A 17053-nucleotide genomic window follows, 5' to 3' on the forward strand; every position below is an offset into this window, starting at 1 on the left:
CTCTTGTCATATCAATCCTAACTGGAAAGAGTTGCCTCTCAGTAGCCTGTCCTCTAAGAAACTTAGAGTATGTTTCCAGAAAGGTCTACCTAAGGCCCATGGCTGGCTCCCACTCTGGCCTCTTCTCTGAAACCACAGCCATTTTGGCCACTCTCAAGATGAGGTCAAACTAGGTGTTGTGGTGCATTCCTGTAATTCAAGGCCAGCTTGGTTCCAGGCCAGCCAGAGCCACACAGTTGAGACCCTCTCATAAATAAAACAAAGCTGGGCATGGTGCCTCACACCTATAATTCCAACATTTGGGAGGCTGGGGCAGATCACCCATCACACTTGATCCAGGTCAGCCTAGACTAGAAGTTGGACCCTGCCAAACAAACAACTCAAGAGGTCAACCATATGCTGAGCCTCTAGTGGTTTCTCATGGGCCAGTCATTATCGAGATGCACCAAATTCAGTACTCAAAATTATCGTGTGCATAAGTTAAGCTCTAGGGGCAGGGATTTGGTCCTTTTTATGTACTGGGGACTATCAGTGTCTGGTATAGGCCTGGTACACAGTAGATGTTCCATATCTATATGTTGAATCTTCAACCCTTTCATTTAACATTCAAGGCCAGGACTTCAAGGTAGCTTTTAGTAGGTGTGCCCACAATTGCATGTGACAAACCATTATCCTCTCCTCAAGCTCATATCAGCCTAAGCGGACAGATACAATGAGTAGGCAACTGCAGAAGGTTCATATTCTTAGAGGAAGCCAGTGACACTAGGGATCCCTTAGGGAAGTTCCTCAGCATGCCCTAGCTTGGTCAGGAAGGCAAGTTAGCCACTCACAGAAGTCATGCAGAATGTCATAGCTGCTATTGGCCACAGGAGTTAGAGTTGAGGAGAAAGGTGTTAAAAAAAAAAACACTGTGGCACACCAGGACCTGGTAGCTGCCACTGCCACAACTGGTCGGAAGTTGTGCAGTGTGCCTGGAAAGTACTGACAGCAAACTGAGGAAGATGCCAGGGAGGCCAGCATATGAAGTCAGGCTTCCCTTCCCTCCCACTCCAATCCTGAGAGAGGCTATTGGGGTTCAGGGACAGCTGGATCAAACACACCATCAGGTGAGCTGGAAGGGACTGCTGACTTATAATGAAAGCCCAGACCTTGAGTCACTTTCACAGAGAGATTTATCGAGAATGCTAACAGCACAGGATACAGTACTTCCCAACAAAAGGTGCAAACGCATCACTTAGAAAGGCATGCTGAGTATTCTTTGCTTTCACATGTATTAAAAAACTTACAAAAATAAAATAAAACCACGTGCTGCCCATCTTTTCAAATAGTAAAAGAACCTTATGAAAAACCACTTGATTTTACAACAAAAGACACAAACGGACATTTTTATGTAAATTTATAAGGCAAACTCTTTATATAATAAATAGGTTACAGGGGTTCAGTGGGGGGGTGTTTTTGAAACGTATACAGGTACATTCAGACAGGTTTACTGAAATGGTACAAATTTCCTTAATAAATTGCCTTTTTTTTTTAAATATATCAGTGCTTTCAGTCATTTGGCTATACACAAAGAACCTTTTTTTTTTGAACACTACAAAAAAGCAATCAATATTTTGTTTTTAAAACGACCTACTTATTTTCTAAAGTAATTGTCCCAAAACACAAAAACTGAAGGTGAATGCGACAGAGGGCTTTTCAAGACCGACCCCTCCAGCTATGTCTGTCCTGGATATCTCTGTGCCCTGTGTGCCTGCTCCCAACCTCAGATAGGCTTTCTGAGCTGATGCCAACATCTTCCAATACAGGGTGGCCTGTCATTGGCTGTACTGTCCTACAGATCTTGCCCTTCAGGCTGGCAGAGGGGAGTGTAGCATGGATTTAGGGGGGGCATGTACCCTGTCTGGTTCTTCCAGCTACTAAATGCCATGGCCAACTGGTCACTACAGGTAGCACTATCTTCATAAGAGGCTCTAAAGAAACACAGGTCTGTTCCTCTTCTATGAGCCTGGAACAATCTGTAATGAGGATAACGGCTTTACTGAAGATGTTTGCCATGGAAAGAGAAGGTGGTATCTTACACCCAGATTTTGTTGGAAATCAGATGACATTGAAAGAGAGAACCCTCTACCATCATTTTATTCCCCAGGCATGGTGGGGAGCCAAGATATCAGATTAACACTATGCACTAGGGGACAGCATGGGGTGTGACAGAAGTGTCCTGACTGGTCATGTCCCTGAAACATGCTTTGGAGACAATACTGCCCACTGTCTCAACTTATCCAGGAACAGCTATCTCAGACAGGGAGTGGATAATTCACTTTTTGTCTCCTCCCTAACCTGTTTCTTCAGTGGGGCATTCTCCTGCAAAGGCAGGCCCAGCCTTTCCCTACTCAGTGAGCTCAGCTCTGCTCTTACATCCCCTTCCCTCCTGGCACTCCTGGAAGGAACTGACCTTGTCTTTTTTTTTTTTTAAATTAACAATAATAGTAATAATCTGGGAAGGGGAAGCAAAAGAATCCATCAAGTGGAACAAAATCTGGTTTTGCTCTGACTTTCAAAATGGCAACACATTAACTTCAGTCGCTTGACTTGGAATGGGAATCCAGTGCTTAACTTCTTGGTGGCTTCTGACTGATCTGGGCAGGGGTCATCTCTTCAGATTGCCCCTCTTGTCTTAGTCACCAATCCCCTCCCTTCAAATGCTTTATTTGTAATGAAAAGGTGTCTAGAAGCATTTGTCTCTGGAACAATTACTTTAAACATAGTTACAATACAGACTTCAGTTCAAACACAGAAGAGATTTACTTAGCAAAGTTCCTTTCACCCACCAAAAATTACACAAACAGAAGCCTCAACACCACAGTTAAAGAGGACCATTAGAGAGAACCTTATGTTTGGAACACAAAAGGAAGAATAAAACCAAACCAAACCCAAACAGAAAAACCCCAGAAAGACAAGAAAAGGGCAAGGAAGAGGAAGGAGAGCAAACACAGCACACGTTACAGTGTCCGGGTACACAGGGAGCCCAGCACAAAGAAAGGGCTCGGCACACATTGAGTAACAGTCCTGGTGATATTTGGTCATATATTCATCAACTACTGACTCTGGAGCGGCTGTTATTGATTGAAGCAGTGAAAAATCAAATGGAAAAGGAGGCCATGGTAGCAAGGTAAGGAGCAGGCTTCAAGTTCTGCAAGCCTTTTGCACTCCAATGTCCAAGCTGCCCAGAAACATTGAACCGGGTGGCCTGCTCCATCCAGGCAGGGCTAGAGGTCACCAGGTGAAGCTAACTTGGGTGCTGATCTCACATCAGCCATAAAGCACTCATATGGACATACGTGGTCACCCACCTGTCCAAGTATCAGTGGCAACAACCCTCTGGCCCCTTCTGCCCCCATCCCATGCTGACTGGGGAATAATGTTGTGATGCTCTCCTAATACTGATTGCTCATTAAAGCAATGCCCTAGGATAGGGTCTCAGAGGTTTCTCCAGTCCGTCTTCCAAACGGCACAAGGGTACCCAGCCACCCAAAGGGCCTACAAATATCTCTGCTATATTTTGGCTTCAGAAGAAGCAATGATGAGGGGGTGAGGTGGAAGTGTAGGACAGATTTTGGCCTTGGTGATTATAATGCTCTCTGCTTTGAAAGAACAAGGTTCTGGATTTATTGGGGGGGGCGTGTTTTTAATTACTTAAGAATGATCCTTTTGCAAAAAGAACTGTTACGGCTAAATTTTCTAGCAGATATTGCTCATCAAGAATTATAAAAACAAATGCAGTTACTCATGGGAGCAGGGAGAAGAGAGGGATGTTTCTGGAGTCTTCACTACTTTCTAAAGGAGACCCACTGGACTGTTGGATGTGATTCTGGGGTCTCTGGCATTCTACCTAGTACAGCTAACAGGTTTGGAGACAGGTCAAGCCTCCTATCTCCTCTCCAGCCCCTGGACTCAGCAAAGTGAGGAGGGTTTCGAAATGCTCCAAGCCCTGCTAATTGAAGGAAGCCTGCCAGACTTACTGGACACAGGCTCTCCTTGGCCAAGGAAAGGGTGGAGGGAGTTGGGCCACCCCCATGCATGCCAGCTCCCCACTCCTAGAGGTGGGGACAGGGCTGTGCTCACTAAGTTCTGGACTTCAGCAGGTATAGGGAGTGCGCCTACCCCCTCCCCCAATGCTGAAATGAACTGTCCTGCACCCAGAATCATGGGGCCCCTTTCACAGCAGAGAAACAAAGTACAAAACCTGGGTGCAGCCTGGAGCTTCCTTCACTTAGCACAGGGAAGCCTTTGAAAGAAGCGAGGAAAGATCACAGATCTGCTTGGACTGAAGAAGTGACCAGCAGACAGATGTCTTTTTTTTCTCTTGTCCTACTCTATGGTTATCAGAAATATTGTAATTAAGCAATAGGTATAATTTTAAAAGGTCTTTTCTTGTGTGTGTGGCGCCACAAGCAAAATTAGTTTATAATTGTGCAATATACATATACATACACACACACACACACACACATATATATATGTATATATATATATATATTCAACTGCTTTGTATGTCTAGTTGGTGCATAAAATAAAAATAGGAAAGCTAAAAGCAAAACTGAAAAGCAAATCAAAAGCCCGGAATAGAAAAGACAAAGCAGACCTATGCATATAGTCTATAAGTTACTGGATATAATCAGGGTCACCAGGAAGAACAGCTTTGCCACTTGACACACAAACACTGCAGGGAGAGGAGCCTATCAGTGGGCAGGAGCCAAACCTCTGCCTTTTCACCGCATTTTCTCTCAGTGTTAAGCAGGACCTAATAAAAGGTGAGAGGGGAGAGCAAGGAGCAAACGTCATTTGCAAGTTGCCCAAACGTTCTTAAACTAAAAAATGACACTCAGTTCCATGAGGGGCTGAGCCCTGCTTGTGCAAAGCCTGGGCCTGTCCTTCCTCCTAGAGCCTTTCCACTGCCTGCCTGCTTGCCCTCCCTTCTCCACTCTATAGGCTCTCATGCCTCCCCAGTAGGCAGGCAGGCTGGCTTAAAGAGGCAGGAAGAGGCACTGGCTAAGTTTAGGAGGGCATGCCAAAGTACTTGCCACACAGCCATTTCATCTGTGCCAAGATCCTGAGGGTGGGGTAGGCAGATTGCAAAAGATAGGAGGCCCCAGGGAGGGATGATATGTAGGCAGCAGACCCTCCCTAGTTTATGCAGTAGTGCTGGGACAGGCTCAGTTAAGATGAGAAGAGAGCAGACACTTTGTGACGGGCCTTCTGGGTCACTGATGAGTGTTTCACTTGATGCACCAAGAGCTGGTCTCATGCAGCTTTGGCATCTGGCAGGCCACTAACCTCCATACCACCAAAGGACAAGGTCAGAAGTGATGTCTTGGGGTCAGCTACCCAAAGAGGCTTTCCAATAAGAAAAAGCCTCGATCGCAAGAGTCTCCTAGTTCCACCTCCTCAGATGTAGGAAGCTTCAGCCTGGAGTTCCCTTTGCCCAGATCACTCACCAGATATCTCAGGCCAAGAACTAAGTATTTTTAGATCAACTTTTTTTTTTTTTGTAAAAGTCTCCTCTTATTCAGAAACATCAAAATGTATTATTATTATTATTATTATTGCCAAATGTTTTAAAGGTTTTCCTTCTAAATTGTTGAGAACTGGTTTCAGTTCAAATTTTCCCCTTTAGCATGTAATTTTAGACCCTGGGGGAGGCAGTATCCTAGCAATTTATAACAATTAGACTAAGCCTTTTCTAAAGATTGATATAGTACCTAAAAAACATCCAAAATGGAGAGAATCAACAAATCTCTTCAGAGTTGGGCTGGTTCACTCAAGCAAAGAGCAGGAAGGAAGAGCCAGAAGAGGATATGGATGGAGCAGAGGGCTTGGTCCAGGCATGGGGCATTGATGCATCTGCCCTAGTCCCCTTCAACTTGGGACTTTTCTATGCCATGGTCCGCAGGGGCTCTAGAAACTTTTTTCTCTGAGTCTTGGCCATCCGTCCTAAAATCTGTAGTGTGAACCCGAATCAGCAAACAATGTGGGACAAAGATACAGGTTATGAACTGATGCACAATGGTCTTCTTGAAGAACTGGCACCTGTGATCTCTCCTTAGCCCAGAGAGCCTGGCTGGAATGTTCTCTGTAGTTAGAGAAGTGCTGTAGAGCTCAGGCAGCTGGACTCCACTTGGGCTGCATGAACTCTAGCTGGTCTCATCTGGTCAGTTCCAACCCTTTTGTTCTTTCTTGGGTGGGCTTGAGCCACTTATTGCAATTTATTTAAAATTCAGAGGTCCTGTCAGCTATGGAAACTCCTTTCCCTACCAAACTTGGCAGTCAGTTTCTGGTTATTGCCCTCTTTTATCATTGTCACAGCAAGAGCAAGTTGGGTGAAGCAACAGCAATTTGGGCTGCTCTGGTTCCCATTTCCAAAGTTTGTGGCCTCTAGTCTGTTGTGATAGCACTGAACAGAGTTCTCTGTACCCATGCTGGGATCACAGGCTAGTTTGGCACTGATGAACTGGGGGAGGTGGTACTTCTAGATCTCCCCTGTGCCTTTTGATATGGGAATACAACACCAGCAGAAGGGAGCTGTACTAGAGCCTGGCTGTGACCAAGAGTTCTCAACTCACTGCACTTTGAAGAACAGCAGTTCCACTGGTTCAGACAGACCCAAGAATGGGCAGGACTGGGCCAGGATGAACATAGTTGGAGAATATACACCAATCTGTCTGGGAGAGGTAGTAACTAACAACTAGAGCAGAGTAGGGAAGACTGGATGTGACCTTAATGACCTAGTCCCAGGTATCTGAAAGCTGTAGGTCAGTTCTTGTATTCTTCATATATTCAGTGAAAGATGCCACCCAATCTTTACAATGTTCAAATACAACAAAATCAAGGTCACATTCCAGGTCTGAGCCAGACACAGCTGGTAAGAATCCCATGGCTTAAGGCTTTTCCCTCCAACCTCCTGTCAACCTGACTGCAAGGCAGGGGCAGCCTGAGAGCCTATACAGAGTCCCTGACTGCCAGGGCAAAACCCAATCAAAGCTGCCTGCTTAAGGAAACACTGACTCATGATGTCTTTATTTGGGGATGAGGGAATGGGGAAAAAAAGCAGGAAGCAAAAAAACAAAAAACAAAACAAAAAACCCTCAGAAGCTGCAGGCACCACCACCTGCAGTTTTGAAACCAGCTCTAAGGGAAAGCAGGGGAGTGAGGAGGCTGCAGATGGGGCTCAAATTTAAGAAAATGGCACCCAAAGTGCTGTAATCCCAACTGTGAATGTCTAATCAGACTAGTTTATCTTCCAAGGATGAGGGATCCTCAGTCTAGGAGTCACATTTCATTGGACTAATTAAGTATAACAGGCAAAACCCCAAACGGATCACAATAAAACAACTTGATGTCAACCTGGTTAGGTGCTGTGAGGGTACAGAAAGGTATCCTTGGGGAGTGTGAGACCATTGAAGGGGTGGGGTGAGGTGGGCCTTTTGTCCTTGGAGGAAGCAGGAGTTAAGAAGGATACATCCTGGACCCTCCAGAGTCCCTCTTCTGAGACCTCTTCCCTTCCTGGGGAAGAATCAGAACCATGGCTGAGGATCAACAGCAGAGCAGGCAAAATGACTGCTTGACAGGAAGCTGGTTGCAGGGTCTGCATTTGTAGCACAAGGAAATGGATACAAATATCCTAGAAAGCCCAACTATGACTCTGCAATCAGAATGGGGCAAAATCTCTCACTTAGTTCTAGCCATTCCAGAAGAGACAAACATGGTTTTATCTTAAGCTATCAATTAGAACTGTCAACTATGGTTCCTGATCACTAAAGACTGGCAAGGAAGTGCTAGATGATTTCTATGATGTTTCACTCTTCCATGATTACACTGCAATAAGGAAGCTTAGGGAACGGTAATGAAAATACACAAGACAACACACACTTGACAGTTCATGGCAGCAGTTCACATGGGATGTGCCTGTGGGTGTTTCTGGAAGCATAAGACTGCTGTCTCATTTGCTACTTTGATAAGGTACTCCTCAGTTGGACAGATTTAGATATGAGACATCTCTGTAAACACAGAAAAGGATATACCAATATGATGAAGATATGCAGCTAGATAAGGACTTCCTGAACAGAGGCTAAAACTTTGGGATTCCCCCCCCCAAAAAAAAAATTGACCAATTAAAACCCTACAGCAAAGCCAAGCTTGTAAATTTCACCATTACACTTATGGAGCAGAGATTGGAATATGGGGTGTGCTGGTCCCACCCAGTCCCCAGTGAGCAAAAGGGAAAGAATTCCACTAGAAAAAGACTTGTCAGAAGAAGAGCAAGGGGCCCTGGTGTCACTCCCTGCTCACATCTGCATCTATCCTGACAGGTGCCCTGCCACACTATGCTTGACATCAGACTTCTGAGTGGGGTCAAGGGTAGTGGGCATGGTGCCCCTGTTGGGCCACTCAGTGATCCTGGCAGAACACAGGGGCCTCTATATCTCTTTCAGCTACCACATGTGGCCCAGTTTCTCCAGCCCACTTTTCTAGAGCAGAAGGTGAAAAGGCTCATTGTTTAGGATCTGAAAAGCCTTTTGACTTTTTTCTTAGCAAGGAAGAGGGGACTATCTAAGGGAGTAAGGGCTTACTGCCCTCTTGTTCTTCACAGAGGCTAGGGAGGACTCAGCAGAACCCAGCACTTGCTCAGGGTTAAACATTATAGCTGGCACTGGCAATGAGAAGTCAAAGGGCAGGGAGAATCCTAGGACTGTGGTTGAATGCTGTCAGGTGAGCATGTGGTTGGGCACTGCAGTTGTCTGGAACAGAAGAGACAACTAGGAGCTAGGGAAAGGAGGATGGGGAAGAAATGAAAGCATGAAATGAAGGAAGGCAGAAATGGAAAAACAAAAGAGAAAGCAATCAGGAAGTCCTTATAAAATTGCAGCAAACACTTAGAGTTTCGGAGCTTCGTGGGAACCCTATGTGCTGAGCCCACTTTAAAACAAGCGCAGGTATATACAGATCCAGGTAGTTCTGAACACTGCCATGTCTGGTGGCTTGTGGGACAAAGTATCACCATTTCAAGCCAGTTTGCTTTCAGAGCATCTGTTTGTTTTGAAGTGGGAACATGAAGACTCACTCAATAGTGCAAATAATTCTAAGCTGTCCCTAAAGGAGAACTGGAAAGTAACTGGAAGAATATTTTCCTTTCTTCCCCTATGCCCCTTGTCCCATCCACTAAGTTCCTAACCACTAGTCACAGACTGCTCTCTTGTTCTGTGGCACTAGGCTTGGCTTGACCCTACCCAGCCTGCCTGTGCCTTGTCCTGCTGTCTCCATGGCACCTCTTTAACATCATTTTCTAGGGGAGCATGCCTTGTGAACAGGTGATGACACTTCACTCTGGGCCTTCCTATTCTGTGGTTCAGGCCAGTTTATAATCCAGCAGTTCAGGGCTCGCTTCTAGCCATGCCAGAGCTGGATCAGACAGGTACCACTTTCCTGTTTTTCAAAATATTCTTGTCAGTTTTGGATTGGGGTGGGTGTGGGGCCAGACTTGTGCTACCACAGTTCTAATCACTGGGCCACAATTACTGGCCACCTCAGTCTTCTCTAAAGAATCCAATGATTTTCCTGCCTCACACCTCCCGGTCCCTCAGATTGGGAGATGGGATGGTGGAAGAGTCAGGGAAGCTATGGACAGGGCACCAATGGCACCAAAAATGGGAGTGTCCTCTCAACTGCTGTCTCTAATAAGCACACTGGGGGGGGGGAGGTGTTGGGGGGTGCCTGGTTAACAGCTTGTCTGGTCAGTAGTATCTGCAGCAAGCCTTGTTGAAGGAGCCTAGTTTAGAAAAGTGCAAAGCTACTTCTGGCCCTGGTTAGGTCTTCAACCTGACTGTGCTTGTCGGTAAGAAAAACATCCCAATGCTCCAACTACTCCCACCCTGAAGCCACGAAACTCTAAGTTTACTGAAAGAAAAAAAAATATTTTTTATTTCAGTTAATCGGGAAGCTTTGTCAGAGCCCTACCCATAAGGAGAAGAGACAACAGCTGCCTTTATTCTTGTTGGTTTGCTTTGCAATCCACTCTGTGTAAAGTCAGCTAACTCTCTCGGTCACGGGCGTCCGGCTGTCCACAGGTTCCTCTCTGTTTGGCCTTGGCATGGAGGATGAAACAATGTCTTTGCGCTCTCCCTCCCCTCGGTGTTTGTACTTTTCTGCAACTGTGGCGGTGGTCGCTGAGACCATGGGCTGAGTCTTAGCTGGCTCCTTGGGGCAGCCATCGCTCTCCAGCGAGCCTCCTCGGGGCATCTTCTCTTCTTTGCAGATGCTGCTACTCAAGTCCTGGGGCTCAGGGGGGCTGATGGGGTCCTCAGAGCTCTCAGGCTCGGGTGGGGGTGGGGGTGGGGGTGGGAGCAGTGGCATGGGGGCCTTTGGGGACTCTGAATGGTGGTGGTGATGATGGTGCTCCTTCTTAGGGGGTGAGGAGGCACTGCTGCTGCTGCTGCGCCCCTTGGGGCTGCTCTCCTTGCTTTTTCGGCCAGGGCTCTTGCAGGTCTTCAGTCCCTTCCCACTCTTCTCACCAAGGGTGGACACCAGCAGGGGCTTTACCACTTCCTTGACCTCAATGCTGACTGTCTCCCGAGTTTTGCGCTTCTTGATGGGGAGCACGGTCTCATGCACAGACCGTATAGAAGACTCTTTCACGGCTTTCTTTTTGGCCTCTGTGGTAGCAGCTGCCACCACACTCCCAGGCTTTCTGCCCCGTTTCTTAGGAATGGCCTGGGGGTCAGCTTCAGCTTTTCGCTTTCTGCCAGGGCGTTTGATCACCATGACCTGGGCAGAAGTGGTAGCCCCACCTCCTTCACCCTTGCCCCCAGGTGATGCTTGGAAAGGCATCTTGACGAGAAGTTTCCCAGGGCTCTTCTCTAGGACCCTTTTCACTTGAACACCTTCTGATGCTGCTGCCTTGGGTCTCCCAGTGCCACTCCCTTTGGGGCGTCCCCGACCCCTGCCAGTTCCTGGAGCTTTGGGAGATTTGGGCTTCTTAGGTGGTTTCTGCTCCCTCCGGGAGGGGCTCCCTCTCCCAGTTACCGTGAAGTCAAAATCATTAGGATCCAAGGAGGTGTCGCCTACCTTCTCAAAGTATGCAATCAATTCCACTTTAGAGCGAAAGGCTTTTCCCTGGGGACTGTGGAGACAAACAGAGAGATACAAAGAAATGTCAGAAGCTTTTTATGACAACTTAGAGACTGAGGTAGAGGAGATGGTACTGATAACCTTATAAGACATTGTAAGTGAACAAGGGTCAAAATGAAGAAGAACAGAGATGACCTAAAACTGAAGAGCACAGCCAGGCCAGATGCAATGCACTGATGCATGGGTACAAATCATATTACCAGGGATAGTGGGTACCTATACAGCTTGCTCAGAAGCCTGAAAGCCTCAGAAGACTTGTCTACCTCTAAGTCCACTCCTCTGTACTCCTTGGCTTTTCCACAATCCAGAAACCAAAGGGGTCAGGCCCAGTACTAGAGGACCATTAGGCTGGGCCAATTCTGTTGGTTGGTGCCTAGACCTAATCTACCATCAAAACATTCCTGTATGTAAACCAAGGCATGGTGTCCAGCCTCTTTGGGAATCCATTCTAATGCAATAAAGCTTTCCTCACCCTTCTTAGAGTTGAAGATTAAATAAAACTACCCACAAATACTGGGGAAATTGCTAGTCTTTCTGGGATGAGCTGATGTACTTAGCTGCTCCTCTAAACCTATGGCTCTGGAAGTTACTCTGCTTTAACAGAAAACACTAAGGTCAGTCCAAAGCTGGACAAATGTACAAGGAGCAGTAGGAAAGGCACACAAAGTCTGTTTGTGTCCCTTTCCAGAGGCCCTGTTAAACAGCAAACATTTCCTAACACTGATTTAGAGGCAAATAGAAAGAACTTGACATGTGGCATAGGTAAAAGACTCACTACTCTGAAGCAGAGCAACAGGGTAGGAGCCTCTGTAGTACTTTCTGAATGTATCTAGTGTTGATGTTATTTTTTAAGCATCCTACAGGTGGCAGATACATTTCCCCAGAGCTATAGTTTCAATGGATCCTTTTATCTAGCTCTCCCACCCATCTGGCCTTTCCTGATCTATAGACACAGGACTTGCTCTTACTTACTTGATCAAATATACATCATACTTTCCAGCAGAACGGCCAGACTTCCTTTGCTTAAGCTTTCGTGTCCAACCTTCAGGCAAGGTGGGGTCATCATACATGGGTCCCCGGTCACGAATGATAGAACGCCGCTGTTTGGGGGAAGCAGAGGCTTCTGGCACTGCTGGGGCAGAGCCTGAGCTTTCTGATGTCTCTGCTTTGCCTGCCTCTGCCGGCTCGGCAGAATGGTGGGCTGAAGGGTGTAGTGGCTCATGTTTGCCCTCTTTGTCTTCCTTCTTGTCTTTCTTCACCTTCTTAAACTTCAGGGGCTTGTCTTTGAGGCCCTGGAGATCCTGGTCTTCTGACTTTTCCTCCCTGAAGTATTAAACAAATATGTAAGTATCACAGAGAACACAGGTGCATGCAGAGCAGTGAGCACAGGCAAGCTTGGGTGCCATACATGAGACACCTCGCTGCTGCATACTCAGATCTTGGTAACTTCCCTGGGACAATGCATCCTTAGGCCAAGCTGAGGCCCAAAGGTTTCTTTAGCGGCTCTGGGTTGCTGGTAACGTTGGTCAAATGCACTTGACTTTTATCATACTACTCCAAACCCTAGTTCTATTGCTGTGAAAGTGGCATATGTTTTACTCTTGGATTTAAGCACTGTAGGGTTGGCTTCTCAACATATCACTAGCAGAGGTCAGTTTATAAGTTGCATCTGATGGCCCCTGGGCTTGTTGCATGACAAAAGGCTCTCCACTGCTAGAAAGGAAACTGCCTACCACAACTTGTTTTAGGAGCTCAAACCCCCTGGAAGGTGATATACAGTACAGTCATGAAAAGAACATACAAAATTGGAATTGGCCAACCTGACCTCTAATTCTGACTTTGTCATTTTCTTTTATTTATTTTGTATTTTGTCTGCATGTATGTCTGTGTACCACATGAGTGCCTAATGCCTGTGGAGGCCAAAAGAGGGAACTGGGTCCCCTGGGACTAAAGTTACAGATAGTTGTGATCCACCATTGTGGGTGCTGGGAATTGAATCCAGGTCCTTGGGAAGAACAGCCAGTGCTCTTAACTTCTGAGCCAGTGCTCCAGCTTCCTGACTTTGCCATTCTCAAAACAAGGACCCTAGCTAGTGATTTCAGCAGTTTACGCTTCAGTTTCCTCATCTCAACGGTAGCTAATCTCATCCCCAGAGGCATACTTTCTGTGAGAATTATGGACAAAAAGGTCCCAAGGCACTGTATAACTATTGCTAATTCAGGCAAACAGCAACTGCTGCCTAGGGTTCCAGTAAGAGAAAAAAGGGATCCTGGGTCACATGGGTCTTTACCACAAGATATTCCTTATCCAAAACAAGCAAGCAATCATCTTATCCTCAGCAGAAACAGAGGAAAGAGAAAGGTTTGTAATAATAGAACAGTCTATGAAATATGGCAACAGCCATATTCCAGGACAGGACACCTGCCTGTGGACAGAGGCAGTTCCTTCTACAGGTTTTGGTTTTTCTTGGTGGGGTCCCTTCATGTACTATAGGGTTCATAGCCTGTCTCTGATGCTCTAGTGACCATTGTACGGAGACACAGTGAGTATCCCTATGACTACAGAATCTAGCCACATTGCACTGCTTGCACCTCTGAGCTACAGGTCAGACTATAGAAGGTTTGGAAAGAAGTAGCAGCTGTCTATTGTTCTAAAACTAGGAGAATTGGAAAGTAAGCCCATGGGGCTGTGAGGTGCATCAGGAAGCATTGTGGTCTGCTCACAGTTCAGTCTTCAGGACTGGCTTATACGGAAGCTCCCAGTGACAGAGGATAGTAGGGGTACTCACCAGCAGAGCTGGCAAGAAAAAGGACAAAGTGTTATACAGCAGGTACTGATCACTTGCATGTAACTCCACAAAGGTTCCTTTTGAACACCAGGGTTGCTCCCCTGATTCTGAACAGTCCTTGAGTTTGAGAAAACCACTAGACTAACAGGATAAGTTGGCTTCTTTAGAATTCTCACTTGTATTCTGAAATATGTTAACCACCACAAGATCTAATACAAGCCACATGAGCAAAGGAACACCTTTCTAGAAATTTACCCTGAGGAGATACCTTTGGAAATGTCTAACAACACAGGCATGACAATTTTCACTAAAACTTTATTTTCACTAGCTAAGACTGTAGACCTCTCCAGTCCTCATCACCAAGGAGACCTGGTGAATAAACCATGGGATACTTACATACTGTAAGGCTGTGTAGCTAGGAAGGATGAGTTCCATGACCTTTTTTGAAGTTAAAAAAACAAACTGCAGACATGTTTACCATATGGATCTGGTGTGCAGGATTGTAGACTAGTCTAGGGTAGGTAAGAAAGAGCCCTTGCTGAACACTTCTTGGAATATAATTGTGTCTAACGAATCATGTAAATATGAACATAACTAAAAATAAAACAAAAGTAACAGAACTATGCTATTATAATGCATGTAAACAGGAACAAAGGAGCTTAAGTATATTAACAACATAACATACTACACAAAAAAGACTCCAACTTCTGACCATAGTGTTCCTGGAGTGGGATATATTCCAACACCAACAATAATATCCCAGGGGTAGTACATACATTAGACCAGCTCAAAGGTAAAATGGGTGACTCTGGTTCTGGAGCATCCTGTGGTGCCTGTAAAGCTGGGGATGGGAATACAAAAACATAGCAGCGGGAAGTCAAGAAAAATGTTTTAGCAATAGCCTAGGCATGGCCAAGGATGTAGGCAATAAAGGATTTGGGATCTGTTTAGGGGAGAATCAACAGAGCTCAATGGCAGACAGGGCAGAACTAAGTTAAGAATTGTGTCAAAGTCTGAGCAGTCAGCAGTGCCAGTGACTGAGAAAGGAAGTCTGGGTGAGGAATAGGCACTGAATAGCATTTCCGCAGCTACTAGCTACAAATGGGGGAGCCCCAGTTGTATTTTATCAACTGAGTCATATCCTCAACCCTCAAGTTCTTTCAATCTGAGAACATTTGTAGCACATAATAACTATATGGTGCTTTTTAATTCTGCATACCAAAAGAAAGGCACACAGTTTGGGATATTTTCTCACTGCTAATTAAGGGGGAGGGAAAAAGAGAGGGAAAGTATTGAGATTGGTCCATTGGTGGATCACTCTGAAGCTAAGGCCAGACCCTGACCTCAATGTTCTCTAGTTCTGGGATTATAAGCATGTTCCACCATGCCAGCTAATTTTCTATCTAAAAACAAGTAACAGCTGGAGATAGGGCTCAGTGGTTAAGAGCACTTACTACTCTTGCAGAGGAACCATGTTTGGTGCCCAGCTTCCCAGCACCCATATGACCACTCAAAACCACCTGTAACTCCAGTTCCAGGGGACGTGACACACCTTGACGGCCTCTGTGGGATCTGCATGCATGTGGTACACATACAGACAAACAGGAACACATCATGTACAGATAAATTTAAAAAAAACTCAGCAATACCAAAATAACAAAAGCTCACAAAGAAGCTTGAATTCTTTCTGGATGTGGAATGAAGGTAAAAAGGATACAAACGATGTAATCCCTAAGAGCCGACATTTGTCCAAGGGCCTGTTCAGTCCTGGGGGTGGGGGTGGTGTGGGACGAGTGGTCATCACTACAGGATCCAAGGGAGGAGGGGCTAGGCTGGGATACCAGATAACTTCCCAAGGTTGCCCTCCAAGAGGGTCTGTGATGTTTAGTGAAATACATTTCCTAAGAAGCCAAATACCCTTTCATCCTCCCTTTCATCAGACCACACATGTGTTTCTTTTGCTGTTCTCTAGCCCCAACCCCCAACTTCCTGTCTCTGTCTTTTCCACGATTACTAGGAGAACCAAGTACCTAGTTTATATGTTCATACGGTTCAAAGTTGGAAGTATCGTCAGAGAACCAGTATGTTCAACTTTGGAATGTCACAGATGAAGGAAAAAGGAAGCTCAACTACACAAAGGAACTTGTCTGAGGTCACTGTCGAGTTTATGGCCAGCTAAGAGAACTTACAATGGATGGATTTATTATCATTACAAACATGTATGTGTCTTCATCAACTGCCTTTGCTATTGTGTCTATACTATTAACCACTGTGATGCCCTTTCCCAGAAGGCAAAGTAACCCATTGATATCTCTGTTGCATGAATCCTAAATGGTCTTATAATAAAAACCCAGAGTCAGATATTAGGGTAAATGCTGAAAGATCAGAGGAAACAAGCCACAGCCACTTCTCACCTCACCAACTCCTCAGCCGAAAGGGGAAGATCCTGTCTCTATGAATCCTCAGATTGAATGCCTCTGAGTCCTCAGCTGAAAGGGCACTGAACTCCTGTCTCCTCCTGCCTTATATTCCATTCTCTGCCTAGCCATATCACCTCCTGTCTCAACCTTCTTAGTGCTGTAATTAAAGGTGTGTGACTCCCAAGTACTGGGGTTAAAGGTGTGTGCCACCACTGCCTGGCTCTGTTTCTCTTTTAGATTGTATTAGTCTCATGTAGTTCAGGGTGGCTTTGAACTCACAGATTCAGACAGCTCTCTACCTCCCGAGTGCTAGGATTAAAGGTGTATGCCACCACTGCCTGGCTTCTATGTTTAATCTAGTGGCTGGTTCTGTCCTCTGATCTTCAGGCAAATTTTATTTGTTAGAGTACAAACAAAATATTACCATATTTCCCCTTTTTTTGTCTAAAATAATAAAAGGTTATAACTAATATAAGAAAAACTATATACAATAAGTACATACAATATATATAGTCAAGAATTACATTTAAATGTCCAGTCCGTTAACATTTGACAGATTCAGAGAAAATACTCCATTATTTATCCTATTTTGGTGAGTTCAAAGTGTTATACCTAATTTATTTTCTATCCTAACTTGTATTACCTACCAAAAACTATCTTTTGA

At 45.5% G+C, this 17053-nt stretch overlaps 1 protein-coding gene across 2 annotated transcripts in view; it reads right to left on the reverse strand.

Annotated features, from left to right (window-relative positions):
• The window catches only part of Mecp2 (methyl-CpG binding protein 2), a 77403-nt gene that overhangs the window by 1531 nt on the left and 58819 nt on the right, over positions 1-17053 (reverse strand). The window contains exons 2-3 of one of the 2 annotated variants that reach the window (XR_008219222.1): positions 12154-12504; positions 10012-11173 (exon numbers count right to left, since the gene is read on the reverse strand). Coding sequence is in view for 1 of the 2 variants with exons in the window: in XM_052742310.1 (XP_052598270.1) it covers positions 10081-11173; positions 12154-12504 (1444 nt within the window). In the remaining variant the exon portion in view is untranslated. Of the gene's footprint in view, positions 1-1154; positions 11174-12153; positions 12505-17053 lie in introns of those variants that run through there. The other variant, XM_052742310.1, reaches the window with a different exon arrangement.

The sequence above is a fragment of the Peromyscus californicus genome, unplaced genomic scaffold (assembly GCF_007827085.1).
Source record: "Peromyscus californicus insignis strain IS unplaced genomic scaffold, ASM782708v3 Scaffold_10__1_contigs__length_136768540, whole genome shotgun sequence".
NCBI classification, from domain to species: domain Eukaryota; kingdom Metazoa; phylum Chordata; class Mammalia; order Rodentia; family Cricetidae; genus Peromyscus; species Peromyscus californicus.